At 46.7% G+C, this 13,020-nt stretch overlaps 3 protein-coding genes across 3 annotated transcripts; all 3 read right to left on the bottom strand.

Moving 5' to 3' along the window:
• Positions 1-315: 315 nt before the first annotated feature.
• Positions 316-1,377, bottom strand: LOC124646410. The gene has a single exon (XM_047186528.1). The coding sequence runs from the start codon at positions 1,375-1,377 to the stop codon at positions 316-318; it is 1,062 nt and encodes a 353-aa protein (XP_047042484.1).
• A 5,793-nt stretch (positions 1,378-7,170) lies between these two features.
• Positions 7,171-8,232, bottom strand: LOC124646489. The gene has a single exon (XM_047186594.1). The coding sequence runs from the start codon at positions 8,230-8,232 to the stop codon at positions 7,171-7,173; it is 1,062 nt and encodes a 353-aa protein (XP_047042550.1).
• Positions 8,233-8,918: 686 nt separating this feature from the next.
• On the bottom strand, positions 8,919-11,415 carry LOC124648273. The gene is made up of 2 exons (XM_047188064.1): positions 11,156-11,415; positions 8,919-9,908 (listed from the first exon to the last, which is right to left on the bottom strand). Exons 1-2 carry the CDS (start codon positions 11,413-11,415, stop codon positions 9,020-9,022), a joined length of 1,149 nt encoding a protein of 382 aa, XP_047044020.1. The 3' UTR covers positions 8,919-9,019.
• Positions 11,416-13,020: the final 1,605 nt, after the last annotated feature.

The raw sequence follows: 13,020 nt of genomic DNA, 5'->3' as shown, positions 1-13,020 counted from the left end.
ACCAATTTTCTTTGTATTGATTCAAATAATGCTCCCTATCTTTTGCTATACAAGGCCATTTCATAATTTGGGTATAACATTGATCACCAATTTGAGCAATAAAATACGTGTTATATGCCACAATTGGTATGCTTTCTACTGCATATATCATATGTTTTGTTGCTCAAACCGATGGTCGAAGTTGGCCTCAATTTACAAAGTGGCCTTGTATATAGAAAAATGGAGGGGTAATTTACAGATAGGACCATGAACATAGCTAGTATGCATGACATGCAGAAAAATGAATGAAAATAGCAGGCCCGATTTCCTTGGTAGCTACATCCAGAACGCTACGGGAGAAAATTCTGGGAGTTGCCTAGAGACAGGAGCCGAGGTAGTGTTTTTGTCAAGGATTCGCAGCTTGCCCTCATGATTATACTTGATTCGAAACGTGGCCATGTGGAGCACGCATCCATGAGGGTCACGAAAAGCATCCTGGAACTCTAAACCTTCGGCTACCTCGCAATCAACAAGGAAAAACATGGAGTTACCCATGTATGTTAGAGTAGCCCCTAGTGCTTCAGCCACCTGACGCCGTGACTTCCACATCTTGTGCTCCTTGGCAATCTTCCAGCTGGGCTGTTGAATGTCGCCGGTGCTGAGCGAGGGAACTTGGCAGGAGCAGATGTAGCCATCTGGGTGTAGCCCAACCCAAGCATCTAGGTCACCGTCGTAGTAACCTTGGAGCTGGAAAGGGAGCATCCATTCCCCATGGCGCGTCCACTCACAATTCTTGGTATCAAAGGAGAATGTGCCACCGGGGAAATCGCCGCCGGCCGCGGACACGAATATGGTGCGTCCGTCAGGGTGAAGGGCGTAGGAGTTGATCCTTTCACTCTTGGCGAAGGGGGGCGTCGGCATGCTTTTCCAGGACCAGTCGGTGCTTGGGCACAGAGGGCGCATGTCGTCCTTGGCGGTGGTCATGACTTCAAAGGAGTGAGGCTGCCGCATGAAGTAGTATGCAAAGGCGATTAGCACGTCGTCCCCGACGGTGACAAAGAAGTTGAGGGCATTGCGAAGTGCGTCCGGGAGGGGATTGCCCATGGCCAGCGAGGCGGTTTCCGTGTCGAAGACCAGGGTCGCGGCACATTGGTTGCTGGTAGCTATGATGTTGCTGCCCAGGGCGGCAAATTCCATGGAGTGGTTACGCACAGGCGACGCTAGCCGGAGGACAGGGGGAGCGCTCAGGTCAGGGCTGTGAGCATCAAGCTTGCGAATGGTGAAACCCATGCGCCAGTCGTCTAGAACCAGATAGAGGCTCTTGTGCTGGCTGCTGGTGCAGTCATGGCAATGGCAGTTGGCCTGACCCTGCTCGCCCTGCCGTCGTCGCTTTGACATCCTGTAAACCGGAGACAAAAGATGGGGATTTTTGTTAGAATCAGCCTAATCGATTTGATCTTGTGGGCGTCGGGTTGGATCTGGATATAAAGAGCTCTAATATATACCTCGAAACCAAATCGTGGACGGGGAGGAGACAGGCAGGTTATGTCGCTGTGGCTACGTATCGTACTTGTGAATTCACGCTACGGTATGGTTTACAATCAGGGGTGCTCATGCTTATATATATGCACCACCGACTAAAACCTACGTATTTCTACCATGGAAAAAAATAGCGCGCTATAACAAAATAGCGTCGGCCGAAAAAAACGCTATTAGCATGCTATAGCGCGCTATAGCGCCGGAACGATGTAGCGTGGACTGTCAAGAAACGCTATAGCGTGCTATTAGCGTTGAAATAGCGCGCTATTTTTTTCCATGATTTCTACGAGGACTCGGCTCCTAGATCAACTCGGACCGCAAATATACTAGTCCTAACCGGACTCAAAGTCGGTCACTTCCTAAAGAAGCTAACCAACTCCTGATCGAACTCCTACGAGAGGCTAACTAGACTCACGGCAACCTTGCCTAAATTATGCAGTGTGGATTATTTCCAGCAGGCGGGGCGCGCGATAGATTTTGTAGACGGGAGCACGACTCATGCATGCTGCACGAGACAGTTCTGGGGTCGGATCTTTTTTTTTTGTTACAGTAGCCACATCAACAAGAAATCCAAAACACCCACATCAACAGCACTCTTTGTGCATGAAATTCCAACCAAACTTCGTTACTTTGATTTACGTTATTTACTTTATATTTTACGCTCAGTATTCTTTTCAGCAAATCATTTCCAATTCACCATTTTCATTTTCAATACTTGCAGTCAATTCACTCAAAACTAGTAACATCCTAGGTGCGACAAAAATTCACATAATAAAGACTCGCTTACGCTGCTTTATTGGGATTTGATATAAAACTGGAATAATACTTTATGTGTTCTTGCAGGCCATGAAGCTATTTTCTAATGTCGTTGCCAAGGAGCTAAGTTCCGAGTGCTATTTATCGGCACAAGTATTGGGATCACCAATGCTCTATGTTCACGATAGAGGGTCAACTCGTTCCAGGAAAACTTTTTACCTAGATATTTGGAGCGTGTGGGAGTTCGTAGAAAATATTCTGAAGTCAAAACTATTAACTTAAATTCAATGGTGTAAAACTTAACCATCACATCTGAACCTAAAAAGACTTTGAGAGAGTACGGTGCTCCATCCAAACACGTCATCAAAACTACTGTAGTTATCCCGGAAGTACATGCTAATGAATATTGCACCAGTGTCGGTCTTATCCGACAAGTTTAGCATCATGCTTTTGCAGGAAAAGATGGAGAAGACCCTACATTCCATTTATCAACATTTGATTCTCTTTGCAGGACTTTTAAACAAAAGTAATTATCGCTAGTCTTAATTTTAAAACTTGTTTTGGGAATAAGACTTAATTGATGAAAAATTATATGTGGCTAGGAAAGAGAAGTTAGGTGCAACCTTTCAATATTTCTATCATCTCATTTAAGGTTGCAGGGTTTGTGAAGGACAAATGACATATCATGTCGACTTGGTATGATCCTCTAAGTACGATCGACTCCTCTCTATCTTTCTTCATTACTTTGTCACTTGAGGACGAGCAACATTCAAGCTTGGGGAGCTGATAGCTCGGTTTATGTGGTGTTTCTAAGGAGTTTTCATTGAGTTTTGATTTGGTTTCAATAGTTTTTGCTTTCCAACTAACGCAACTTTATCAAAAACAAAGAAACCTTGTATCTTCATGTGGATATATGCTGTGAGAAACATGTGTTCTTGCAGGCCATGAAGCTATTTTCTAGCGTCGTTACCAAGGAGCTAAGTTCCGAGTGATGTTTATCAGCACAAGTATTGGGATCACCAATGCTCTTTGTTCACGACAGAGGGTCAACTCGTTCCAGGAAAAAAATTTGCCTAGATATTTGGAGCGTGTGCCCGATGAAAGACATCAGGAGTTCGTGGAAAATTTTCTGAAGTCAAAACTATTGACTTAAACTCAATGATGTAAAACTTAACCATCACATCTGAACCTAAAAAGACTTTGAGAGAGTACGGTGCTCCATCCAAACAAGTCATCAAAACTACTGTAGTTGATTGCTGCCAAATGGGCAGCAGTATCCGCTGGAAATTCACCAATTCAAACTTGGCAGAAAAAGATCAGACACATACGACGTTTTTTGAGAGGCTGGGCAAAAAATCTAAGCGGAAAATATAGAAAGGAAAAGGAACGGCTGCTTGGTATTATTGATGTTTTGGATATCAAAGCAGAATCTAGCTTGTTGTCACCTTCCGAACGAAATCAACTGAAACATGCACATGAGTGTCTTAATAAGCTACGTCGAGATGAAGAGAAAAAAATGGGCTCAGCGAGCCAAAGTCAAGCATATTCAGGAAGGAGGTAGTAATACAAAATATTTTCACCTCATTGCAAATGGCAAACATAGAAAGAAAAAAATATTCCAATTGGAGCAGGATGAAGGTACTATAGTAGGTGATGATAATCTAAAAATTTATATCACTGAATATTATAAAAAATTGTTTGGGGCACCGGCACATACCTCTTTCTCCATGATGGAGAATCACGTGACTGATATCCCTCAACTAACACCGGAGGAAAACAATATACTTACAACAGCTTTTACTGAAGTTGAGGTGTTCGAGGCTATATCTCAGATGGAACATAATAAGTCTCCTGGACCTGATGGTTTTCCGGCGGAGTTTTACCAAAAATCTTGGAGTATAATTAAGGATGACCTGATGGCCTTATTTACACAATTACATATGGGCCAATTACCTCTGTATAAACTTAATTTCGGTGTCATCACGTTATTACCTAAAAAGAAAATGCGATCCAGATACAACAATATCGGCCTATTTGCCTCCTTAATGTGAGTTTCAATTTTTTTACTAAGGTAGCTACTATTCGAATCTCTCAGATAATTCACAAGGTTGTTAGGCCAACACAGACGGCTTTCATGCCGGGACGCCATATCCTTGAGGGAGTAGTTGTCCTACATGAAGCTGTTCATGAAATTAATCGGAAAAAGTTAGACGGAGTTCTTTTCAAAATTGACTTTGAGAAGGCTTACGACAAAGTTAAATGGCCATTCCTCCAACAAGTTCTAAGGATGAAAGGCTTTGATCCCAAATGGTGTGATTTGATCAAAAACTTTGTCCAAGGAGGTAGTGTCGGAATTAAGGTTAATGACGATGTTGGACACAATTTCCAAACTAGGAAAGGATTGAGACAAGGTGACCCTTTTTCTCCAATTCTTTTCAATATTGTCGCCGATGTTCTTGCCATCTTAATTTCTCGTGCGAAAGAAGAGGGTCATGTAGGGAGTCTTATTCCTCATTTGGTTGATGGGGGAGTATCGATACTCCAATATGCGGATGACACAATATTATTCTTGGAACATGATGTTGAAAAGGCCGTAAATATGAAATTAATCCTTTCGATGTTTGAGCAATTGTCTGGATTGAAAATTAACTTCCATAAAAGTGAGATATTCTGTTTTGGGAAGGCTAAAGAAAAGGAACAGGATTATAGACAAATCTTTGGGTGTGAGGCTGGGTCCTTACCGATAAGATATCTCGGTATTCCTGTGCATTATCGGAAACTTAGAAATTCCGAATGGAATCCTATTGAGAGCCGTTTTGGGGCAAAATTAGGGACTTGGCGAAGTAAACTACTATCCTACGGTGATCGGTTAATCTTAATCAATTCAGTTTTGACGAGTTTGCCAATGTTCATGTTGTCATTCCTTGAGATTCCTGTAGGGGTCGAGAAAACGTTTGGATTTCTACCGCTCAAGGTTTTTTGGCAAACGGATGAAACGAAGAAGAAATATAGGCTTACAAAATGGAGTATGGTTTGTAGACCTAAAGACCAAGGAGGGTTAGGTATTGAAGTTCTTGAACTTAAAAACAAATGTTTGCTAAGCAAATGGTTATTTAAAATTCTCACGGAGGAGGGAATGTGGCAGCAACTTCTTTCTAATAAATATTTGAAAAACCAAACGTTAGCACATGTTGAGGGGAAACCTACTGATTCTCCATTTTGGAAAGGTCTTATGCGTGTGAAAGATGATTTTTTTAGTAGGGGCTTTTTTAAAGTGGGGAACGGATCCGATACACGGTTTTGGGAGGACATTTGGCTAGGAGACACTTCTTTAGCACAGCAATATCCGGCGTTGTATAATATAGTACAGCGAAAGAATGTTTTAGTTGCTACTGTGTTGGCACAAAATCCGCTTAATATTGCTTTTAGGAGGGCTTTTAACGAAAACAAATGGAATCAATGGATTAATCTTTGTCAACGGCTAATGATGGTACAGTTGACAAACACTCCGGATAAATTTGTTTGGAAACTTACTGATTTCGGAACATTTTCAGTCAAATCAATGTATCTTGACTTAATGAATGGTCACACTCCTTTTTTACGCAAATATCTGTGGAAATTAAAAATACCTCTCAAGATCAAAAAAATTATGTGGTTTCTTAACAATAAAGTACTGCTCACAAAAGACAATTTGGTGAAACGGAATTGGCATGGATGCACTAAATGTTGTTTTTGTAATGAGCCAGAAACCATAAATCACTTATTCTTATCATGTCCATTTGCCAAAATTGTTTGGCGAATGATTTATTTTACTTTTGGTATACACCCACCTGCAAATATTACTAATATGTTTGGTAATTGGCTTAATGGGGTTCATAAATTGGATAAGAATAGAATACGGATTGGCATATATGCTGTATGTTGGTCTATTTGGACAAACCGGAATGACATAATTTTTAACAGACAAAAGGGAACTAATTTTTTGCAGGTTATACGGCGTGCGGCGTACTGGATCCAACAATGGGCTTTCCTTCTTCCGGAGGATCAGCGGGAGACTATGGATATTGGGTGCAACCGTCTGCTGACGGTTACTCAGGACTTCTTTTTCCAGGCTACTGGGTGGCGACACACTAGTAGGATACAAAATGGATAATTCTGTGTTTTTATTCATTTTTCGATGGTTGATACTTGTCTCAACCATCTCTGATCCGTGATGTAAACTTCTGAATTTTTTTGAACCATTCAAATAAATGAAAAGCCGTGTGCATCACATTGATGCAGAGGCTGGGCAATGCCCCATTTCGAAAAATCCCGGAAGTACATGCTAATGAATATTGCACCACCGTCGGTCTTATCCGACAAGTTTAGCATCATGCTTTTGCAGGAAAAGATGGAGAATACCCTACATTCCATTTATTAACATTTGATTCTCTTTGCAGGGATTTTAAAACAAAAGTAATTATCGCTAGTCTTAATTTTAAAACTTGTTCTGGGAATAAGACTTAATTGATGAAAAATTATATGTGGCTAGGAAAGAGAAGTTAGGTGCAACCTTCCAATATTTCTATCATCTCGTTTAAGGTTGCAGGGTTTGTGAAGGACAAATGACATATCATGTCGACTTGGTATGATACTCTAAGTACGATCGACTATGACTCAGCGTGTCCTCCCCGGCCGTAAATTGGACGGCGCTATAGCCGAAACGTTCGACAACTATTTTTTATACCTATTTTGTTGCATCAATTGATGGTCAAAGTTGAACCCAGTTTACAAGGTGGCCTTGTACATAGAAAAATGGAGACAGTAATTGGTAGATAGGGCGATGAACATAAAGCTAGTATGCATGACATACAACTTAAAAGATAAAAACAACATGAGCAGTTTCCTTGGTTGTAGCTACATCCAGAACGCCACGGGCGAGAACGACGAGAGTTGCTTAGACACATGACACGAAGTAGTGTTTCTTTCTTTGATCCGTAGATTTCCCTCACGATCGTACCTTAGAAGAAACGTGGTCATGCTGAGCACGCAACCACAAGTGTCACCAAAAGCATCCTGGAACTCTAAGCCATCGGCCGCCACGCAATCAACAAGGAGAAACCTGGAGTTGCCCATGTAGGTGAGAGTAGCTCCTCGCCCTTTAGCCAACTGATGCGGCGGGCTCCACATCTGGTGCTCCTTGGCCATCTTCCAGTCGGGCTGTTGCACTGTGCTGTTGCTATCGCCGAGGGAGGGAACTTGGCAGGAGCAGATGTAGCCATCTCGGTGTATCCCAACCCATGCATCTAGCTCGACGTCGAAGTAGGCTTCAAGATTGAAAGGCAACATCCAATCCCCAAGGCGCCTCCACTCACGGCTCTTGGTGTCGAAGGAGAATGTGCCACCACCGCGGGCACGGCCGATGTACACGGAGACAAGCACGGTGTGTCCGTCCGGGTGAAGGGCGTAGGATTGGATCCTTTCATCCTTGGTGAAGGGCGCCGGCACGCTTTTCCAGGACCAGTCGGTGCTTGGGCACAGAGGGTTCATGTCATCCTTGGTGTTGGTGGTCATGAGTTCAAAGGAGTGCGGATGCAACATGAAATCGTAGCTGAACGCAAACAGTGCCTCTTCGGTGGAGAGAAAGTAGTTGACGGTGTTGTAAAGTGAATCAGGGAGGGGACATCCCATGGTCAGAGCGGCGGTTTCGGTGTCGAAGACCATAGTTGCAGCATATTGGTTGCTAGTAGCTATGATGTTGTTGCCCAGTACTGCAAAGCCCATGGCGTGGTTATACTGAGGTGACACTAGCCGGACAACAGGAGGGGTGCTTAGATCTGGGTTGTCGGCGTTAAGCTTGCGGATGGTGAATCCCCTATGCCAGTCATCTAGAACCAGGTAGAGGTTCTTGTGCTTGTTACCGCTGCGGTGATGGCAGTTGGCCTGACCCTGCTCGCCCTGCCATTGTCGCTTAGACATCCTACACGAGAGACAAATTAAAGATGGGTGTTTTCATTAGATCAGCCCAATCAATCTGATCTAAGAATATATGGTACGTACAATGGTTATATCGCAATGCCATCTAGAATAATTAACGATGTGAAGAAGTGAGAAATAGAAAAAAAAAGGTTTATCTTTTTTTTAGCCAAGAGAACATCTCTTAGCAACAATCTCCCTCACGACATATTTGTAGATATCTTATTACTAAAGATAAGACTAAAAGATATTTATTGTACATCATGTTTCGTTGTTATGTCTAGATTATATGGTGAGACTAAGATAAAACGATCTCATCAACCATTTAAAATAAATAATAACTCATACCTGAAAACCAAATGGCAGACTGGAAGGAGACGTAGAGGCGCGCGAGAGAGACAATGTATCGTTGTGCCTGAGTTGTGGATATGTATCGCGCCTTGAATCTCTTTAGTCCTTGTGAATTCACGTCACAGTCTGGTTTACAACGCCACGGCCGGTTCTCATGCTTATATATGCAACGCCGACCCCGAGTCCCCGACTAGAAGTAGAGCTCCTAGTTCAGGTCGGACAATTACACAACACAAGCACTACAAAATCTACGACTCCTGACCGGACTCAAACTTGGTCACTTCCTAGACGGGAGCACGAGACAGTTCCGGAGTCGGATTTCTGGTTACATCATCGAAGTTTATGTCTAAACATTTTTACACCAGCAAGAGTATAGCCACAACAACTAGTAATCTAAGCAATTTGAACTCCACACGAATTCAACATTTTGCATACAAGTTCAGGCAGGCAAGCTCTTGGAGCTAGAGCTCGCCACCAACAGCTTAGTAGCAGCATGTGCAGTCATATCCACCGACGCCGTGGCTCGCCGCATGATGCACTTCATGTTCCTGTCGAGGCTCTGCTTCACTATCCTGTCCACGGCGTTCTGGCAAGGCTTCGTCCCGTCGTCGCAATCACCGTCGCTGCCATGGCACAACGGCGTGGCTTCAGTCCGCGGGCCGGAGTGCGCCCTGATTCTGTCCTGCCCGTCGCACTTAAACCAACGCAGGATCTTTGCCGCCCTGCTCTGAGCCAGCGGGCTCCCGAGCAGCGACACCTGGAGCAGCGCCTGCACGGCGCCGATCTGCCGCATCCGCCGCATGAGCTCCCGTCCGGCGTCACCACCGCCGTGTGCGAGCGCCATGACCAGGTACGTCGCGTGCTCCTGGCACCGCGCGTTCTCGTGCCGCGCCACGGCCTCCACCAGCGCCCCTGGCGCCGCCTCCTCCTTCGCCATCTCCCGCCGCCCAGCCGCGCTCGCCGCCGCCACGTCCGCGAGCACGCTCAGCGCCGCCTCCGACGTTGCCTCGTCCAGGGAGAGCGTGAACAGAGCGCGCACGATGCCACTAGCGGCCACGGCACGGACGTGCTCGAGGTTGGCCGAGAGGTTGCCGAGCGCGGCCAGGCATGAAAGCCTCGTGTCGGCCGGGACGTCGTCGGCTGCGCCGCTGAGGGTGGCGACGAGGAAGGGGAGGAGGTCAGCGGAGGAGAGCGGGAAGTCGGTGTTGGCGAGCGATGAAACGGAACGGAGGAGGAGCGCGAGGTCGTGGCTTCTTGCCACGTCCCTGTCGGCCATGAGCAGCGGCAGCTTCTTGAGCAGGCCGGCCTTCACTATGAGCACCTTGTTTCTGAAAAAAGAAAGCAACATATGTTAGCAGAGGATCAACCATGACACAAAACACAATACAAGCACCGAGGAAGAGATAGAATTGGAGATCTTCTGAGCCGCATTTCATCAGACGTCGCCCTCGCCCGATAATGATTGGTTAACCCAAAAACCCTTAAAAGAGCCGTCCGGTGTCACCGTGTCGAGATCATGTAAGATACTAGTAGGAGATATCAGGATTAGATCAAGGCGCCATCCACCCATCTTATCGACAGACCTAAGCAAACAGTTGCTAGAAGAAAAAGTTGTGCTAGCAAGGACATTCCAAAAGAAGATGGATTTTTCATGGATTATGGTCTTGGTGCAACCTATGAAAAAATTCATGTGATTAATGACAGACGAGTTGCCCAACAGGAAGATCACTATCGTGCACATCAATATCAGAGTCGTCACGGGCGATATAAATCGTGCACCTTGTTATTTTCTAACTATGGTGCACCATGTTGTGCGGCATGGATGATGTACGTGGAAAAAATGCAGTGCAAGTCTGCATCATGCCATTCAGTCCCTCTGATGGAAATATCTTATCTAAACGGAGCACGTGAGTACTACTAGTTCGGTAGGCATACGCAAGATTTCTCCAGAGAGAGAGAGAATAGAAATGGGGAAGGAGAAGAGATTAGTAAACGAGACAGTTGGGTGTAGCATCACGCAGGTCAAATTGCAGCAACCCCTGCCGAACATTGTACTTACGTCTGGCCTGCCTGCCTAACAACAACGAACAATGATGCTAGAATCATTGCAGAGTAGGATGAGGAGCTGACATTTCTTGCAAGGTCAACTAATCCAGGAGGATCCAAGAAGAACAGCCAAAGGTTGGCACTGCTCGACTCACCTAATGCCTGCTGTAGGAAAAGGCCGGAAAATGTGTTCTGCATATTCATAAATTCTTCTGGATTTTTTTTTTCGGAAAAGACTTCTGAATATGAATAAAAAAAGTTCAAAAATTCTTCAGAAATTCCGAAAAAAGACTTTTGCATGGCATGGTGACACTGACAAGGATGTCTTTCAAGGGCGGCTTAGCCAGTATGAGTATTCAGGTCACAGGTTTCAATCTATACGAAGCTCCTGAAACTGACTGATGAAGAACAGGGAAGAAGTAAGCTGGGCTGAATCACCTCCGTACCCACGCGAACACAGCTAAGTGCGTATACACCGTCGATCACTAACAGCAGCAGCTAATTAAGGTAGGAATCAGTCGTCACTGACCTGTGCGTTCCTCTGGCGAGCTCGAGCAGCGCCCTGACTGCGGCCATCCGCGCGCCGGTGCTTCCTTCGTCCACGAGCATGGACAGGAGCGGCGGCACGACGCCGAGCTCCGGGAGCGCCCGCTTCGTCCGTTCGTCGGATCGAGCCAGCCTCCCGACCTCCACCGCCGCCTCAGCCTTCTCCTCCCACGACGCCCCGAAGCTTAGCCGCTTCACCGCCCTCCTGATCGCCGTGCCCTCGCTTCCCTCTGCCGCAGTCATCGCCGGCGTGTGTGATGTATCAGCGCCGGCGCATGTGGGCATCGATCGCTCGATCAAGGAGGTATCTACACGTACGTACGTACGTGCGTGCGTACAGGAGCTGGGAAACGATGGGGTGCTGGCGGAAGATGGGTTTGGGTTGTGTACTTGGGTTCGTGGCTTTGTGGTTCCGGCGGACGTGGAGAGCACCTTGGGCTTGAGAGTTTGGGTGGAGAGGTTTTGACATGCAGGGTACGAAAAGGTGGTGCTTTTATTGAGGTGCGCCGCCGCCACGGCCGGCCGGCGACAGCTGCCTATCGTCCCGCGGCCAGGGGGCACGTACGCACGAGGACGCTAGTGAGCGGCGATCAATACCGCCCGTACGTGGCCGTGCTTGCTCTTCTCGGTACTGAGGTCTCAGGGAGATTATGGTGCACCGGAACAGGGGAGGGTGAGCTGCCCGAGTTAATTGACCTTTGGCTTGTCACCGGAACACATAGTGTTGTTCAACTTGTCCAGAGATGGGTTAGGGCATCTCGAGCAGGCCGACGCAAAACGGTGATCCAAATGGTGTTTCAGTCGGTTCATGAACAGATTTTCGATGGCTGTCTGGACAGCGTGCAAAGCGGCACGATCTATTTGGTCCGCGCTGACTATTTGACCCGCTAACCACATACAGAAAAAGACTGAATTAAAAGGAAGTTCAAAACCGCGAAAAATTGATAAATATTTCATTCATTCAATCATAATTTGCATAGAAAATAAATAAAAAACCCTAAAAAGCTAATTCCCATTTCCGTCATCTTCTTCGTCGTCAGAGACGAGATCGATGAACGCAGTGCGCCCAAGCAGGGATCTCCGGCAGATGTGTTGTGGCGGCTGCAACACGTACTACGGCGGATGCGGCACTTACTACGACGGAGTGGCGGGGACGCGTACTGCAGAGGAGGTGGCACCATCTGGCCGTCCCACGCGGCCTGCGCGTTGGGCGGCAGTGGTGGTGGCGGTGGCAGAGAGGCGACATGGTCCGCCATCATGGCAGACAACTGCAGGACATCCTCAACATGGGCAGAGCCACCACCGGGTCGAGGAGGGTCGGTCGACCCGGCTCAGAAATTGGGGAAAAATAATCAACCCTTAAGGGCTTCTCCACCGGAGCGACGCATTTCGGACGCCTAAAAGTGGTCACGAGCGTCCGTTTGCGTCGCCCCGCGGACATATTTTGTTCGCTCGTCCGTTTGCGTCTGGGTGTGCTCCCATCGGGGCAACCCATTTTTTTAAAATTTGCAACATATATAGAAAGCATAGAAACCTAATACATTCAAACTATACAAAGTAGTTCTAGAAGCCTAGACTACTTGCTGCCTGACGGGCCGGTCTCGTCGTTGCGTCGTTCCCTCGTCTGCATCTCCGCCGCCTCCCGTGCGGCCGCTAGTGCTCGGTGCGCTGCCGCGTCCTCTAGCAGGCACTGCCGCAGCCTCGTGTTGGCGGCGGCGTCCTTGAGCATCTCGAAGGACTCGACTATGACCCTCTGCTCCGCCGCCTTCTCCTCCGGGGTAGGCGCATCAGGGTCATCGGAAGACCATGATATGTCGGAGTCGGAGTCCTCTGCGGCTGCGGAGGTCG

This window comes from Lolium rigidum, chromosome 4, assembly GCF_022539505.1.
Source record: "Lolium rigidum isolate FL_2022 chromosome 4, APGP_CSIRO_Lrig_0.1, whole genome shotgun sequence".
NCBI lineage: Eukaryota > Viridiplantae > Streptophyta > Magnoliopsida > Poales > Poaceae > Lolium > Lolium rigidum.
This window is presented reverse-complemented; position numbering and strand designations above follow the sequence as displayed.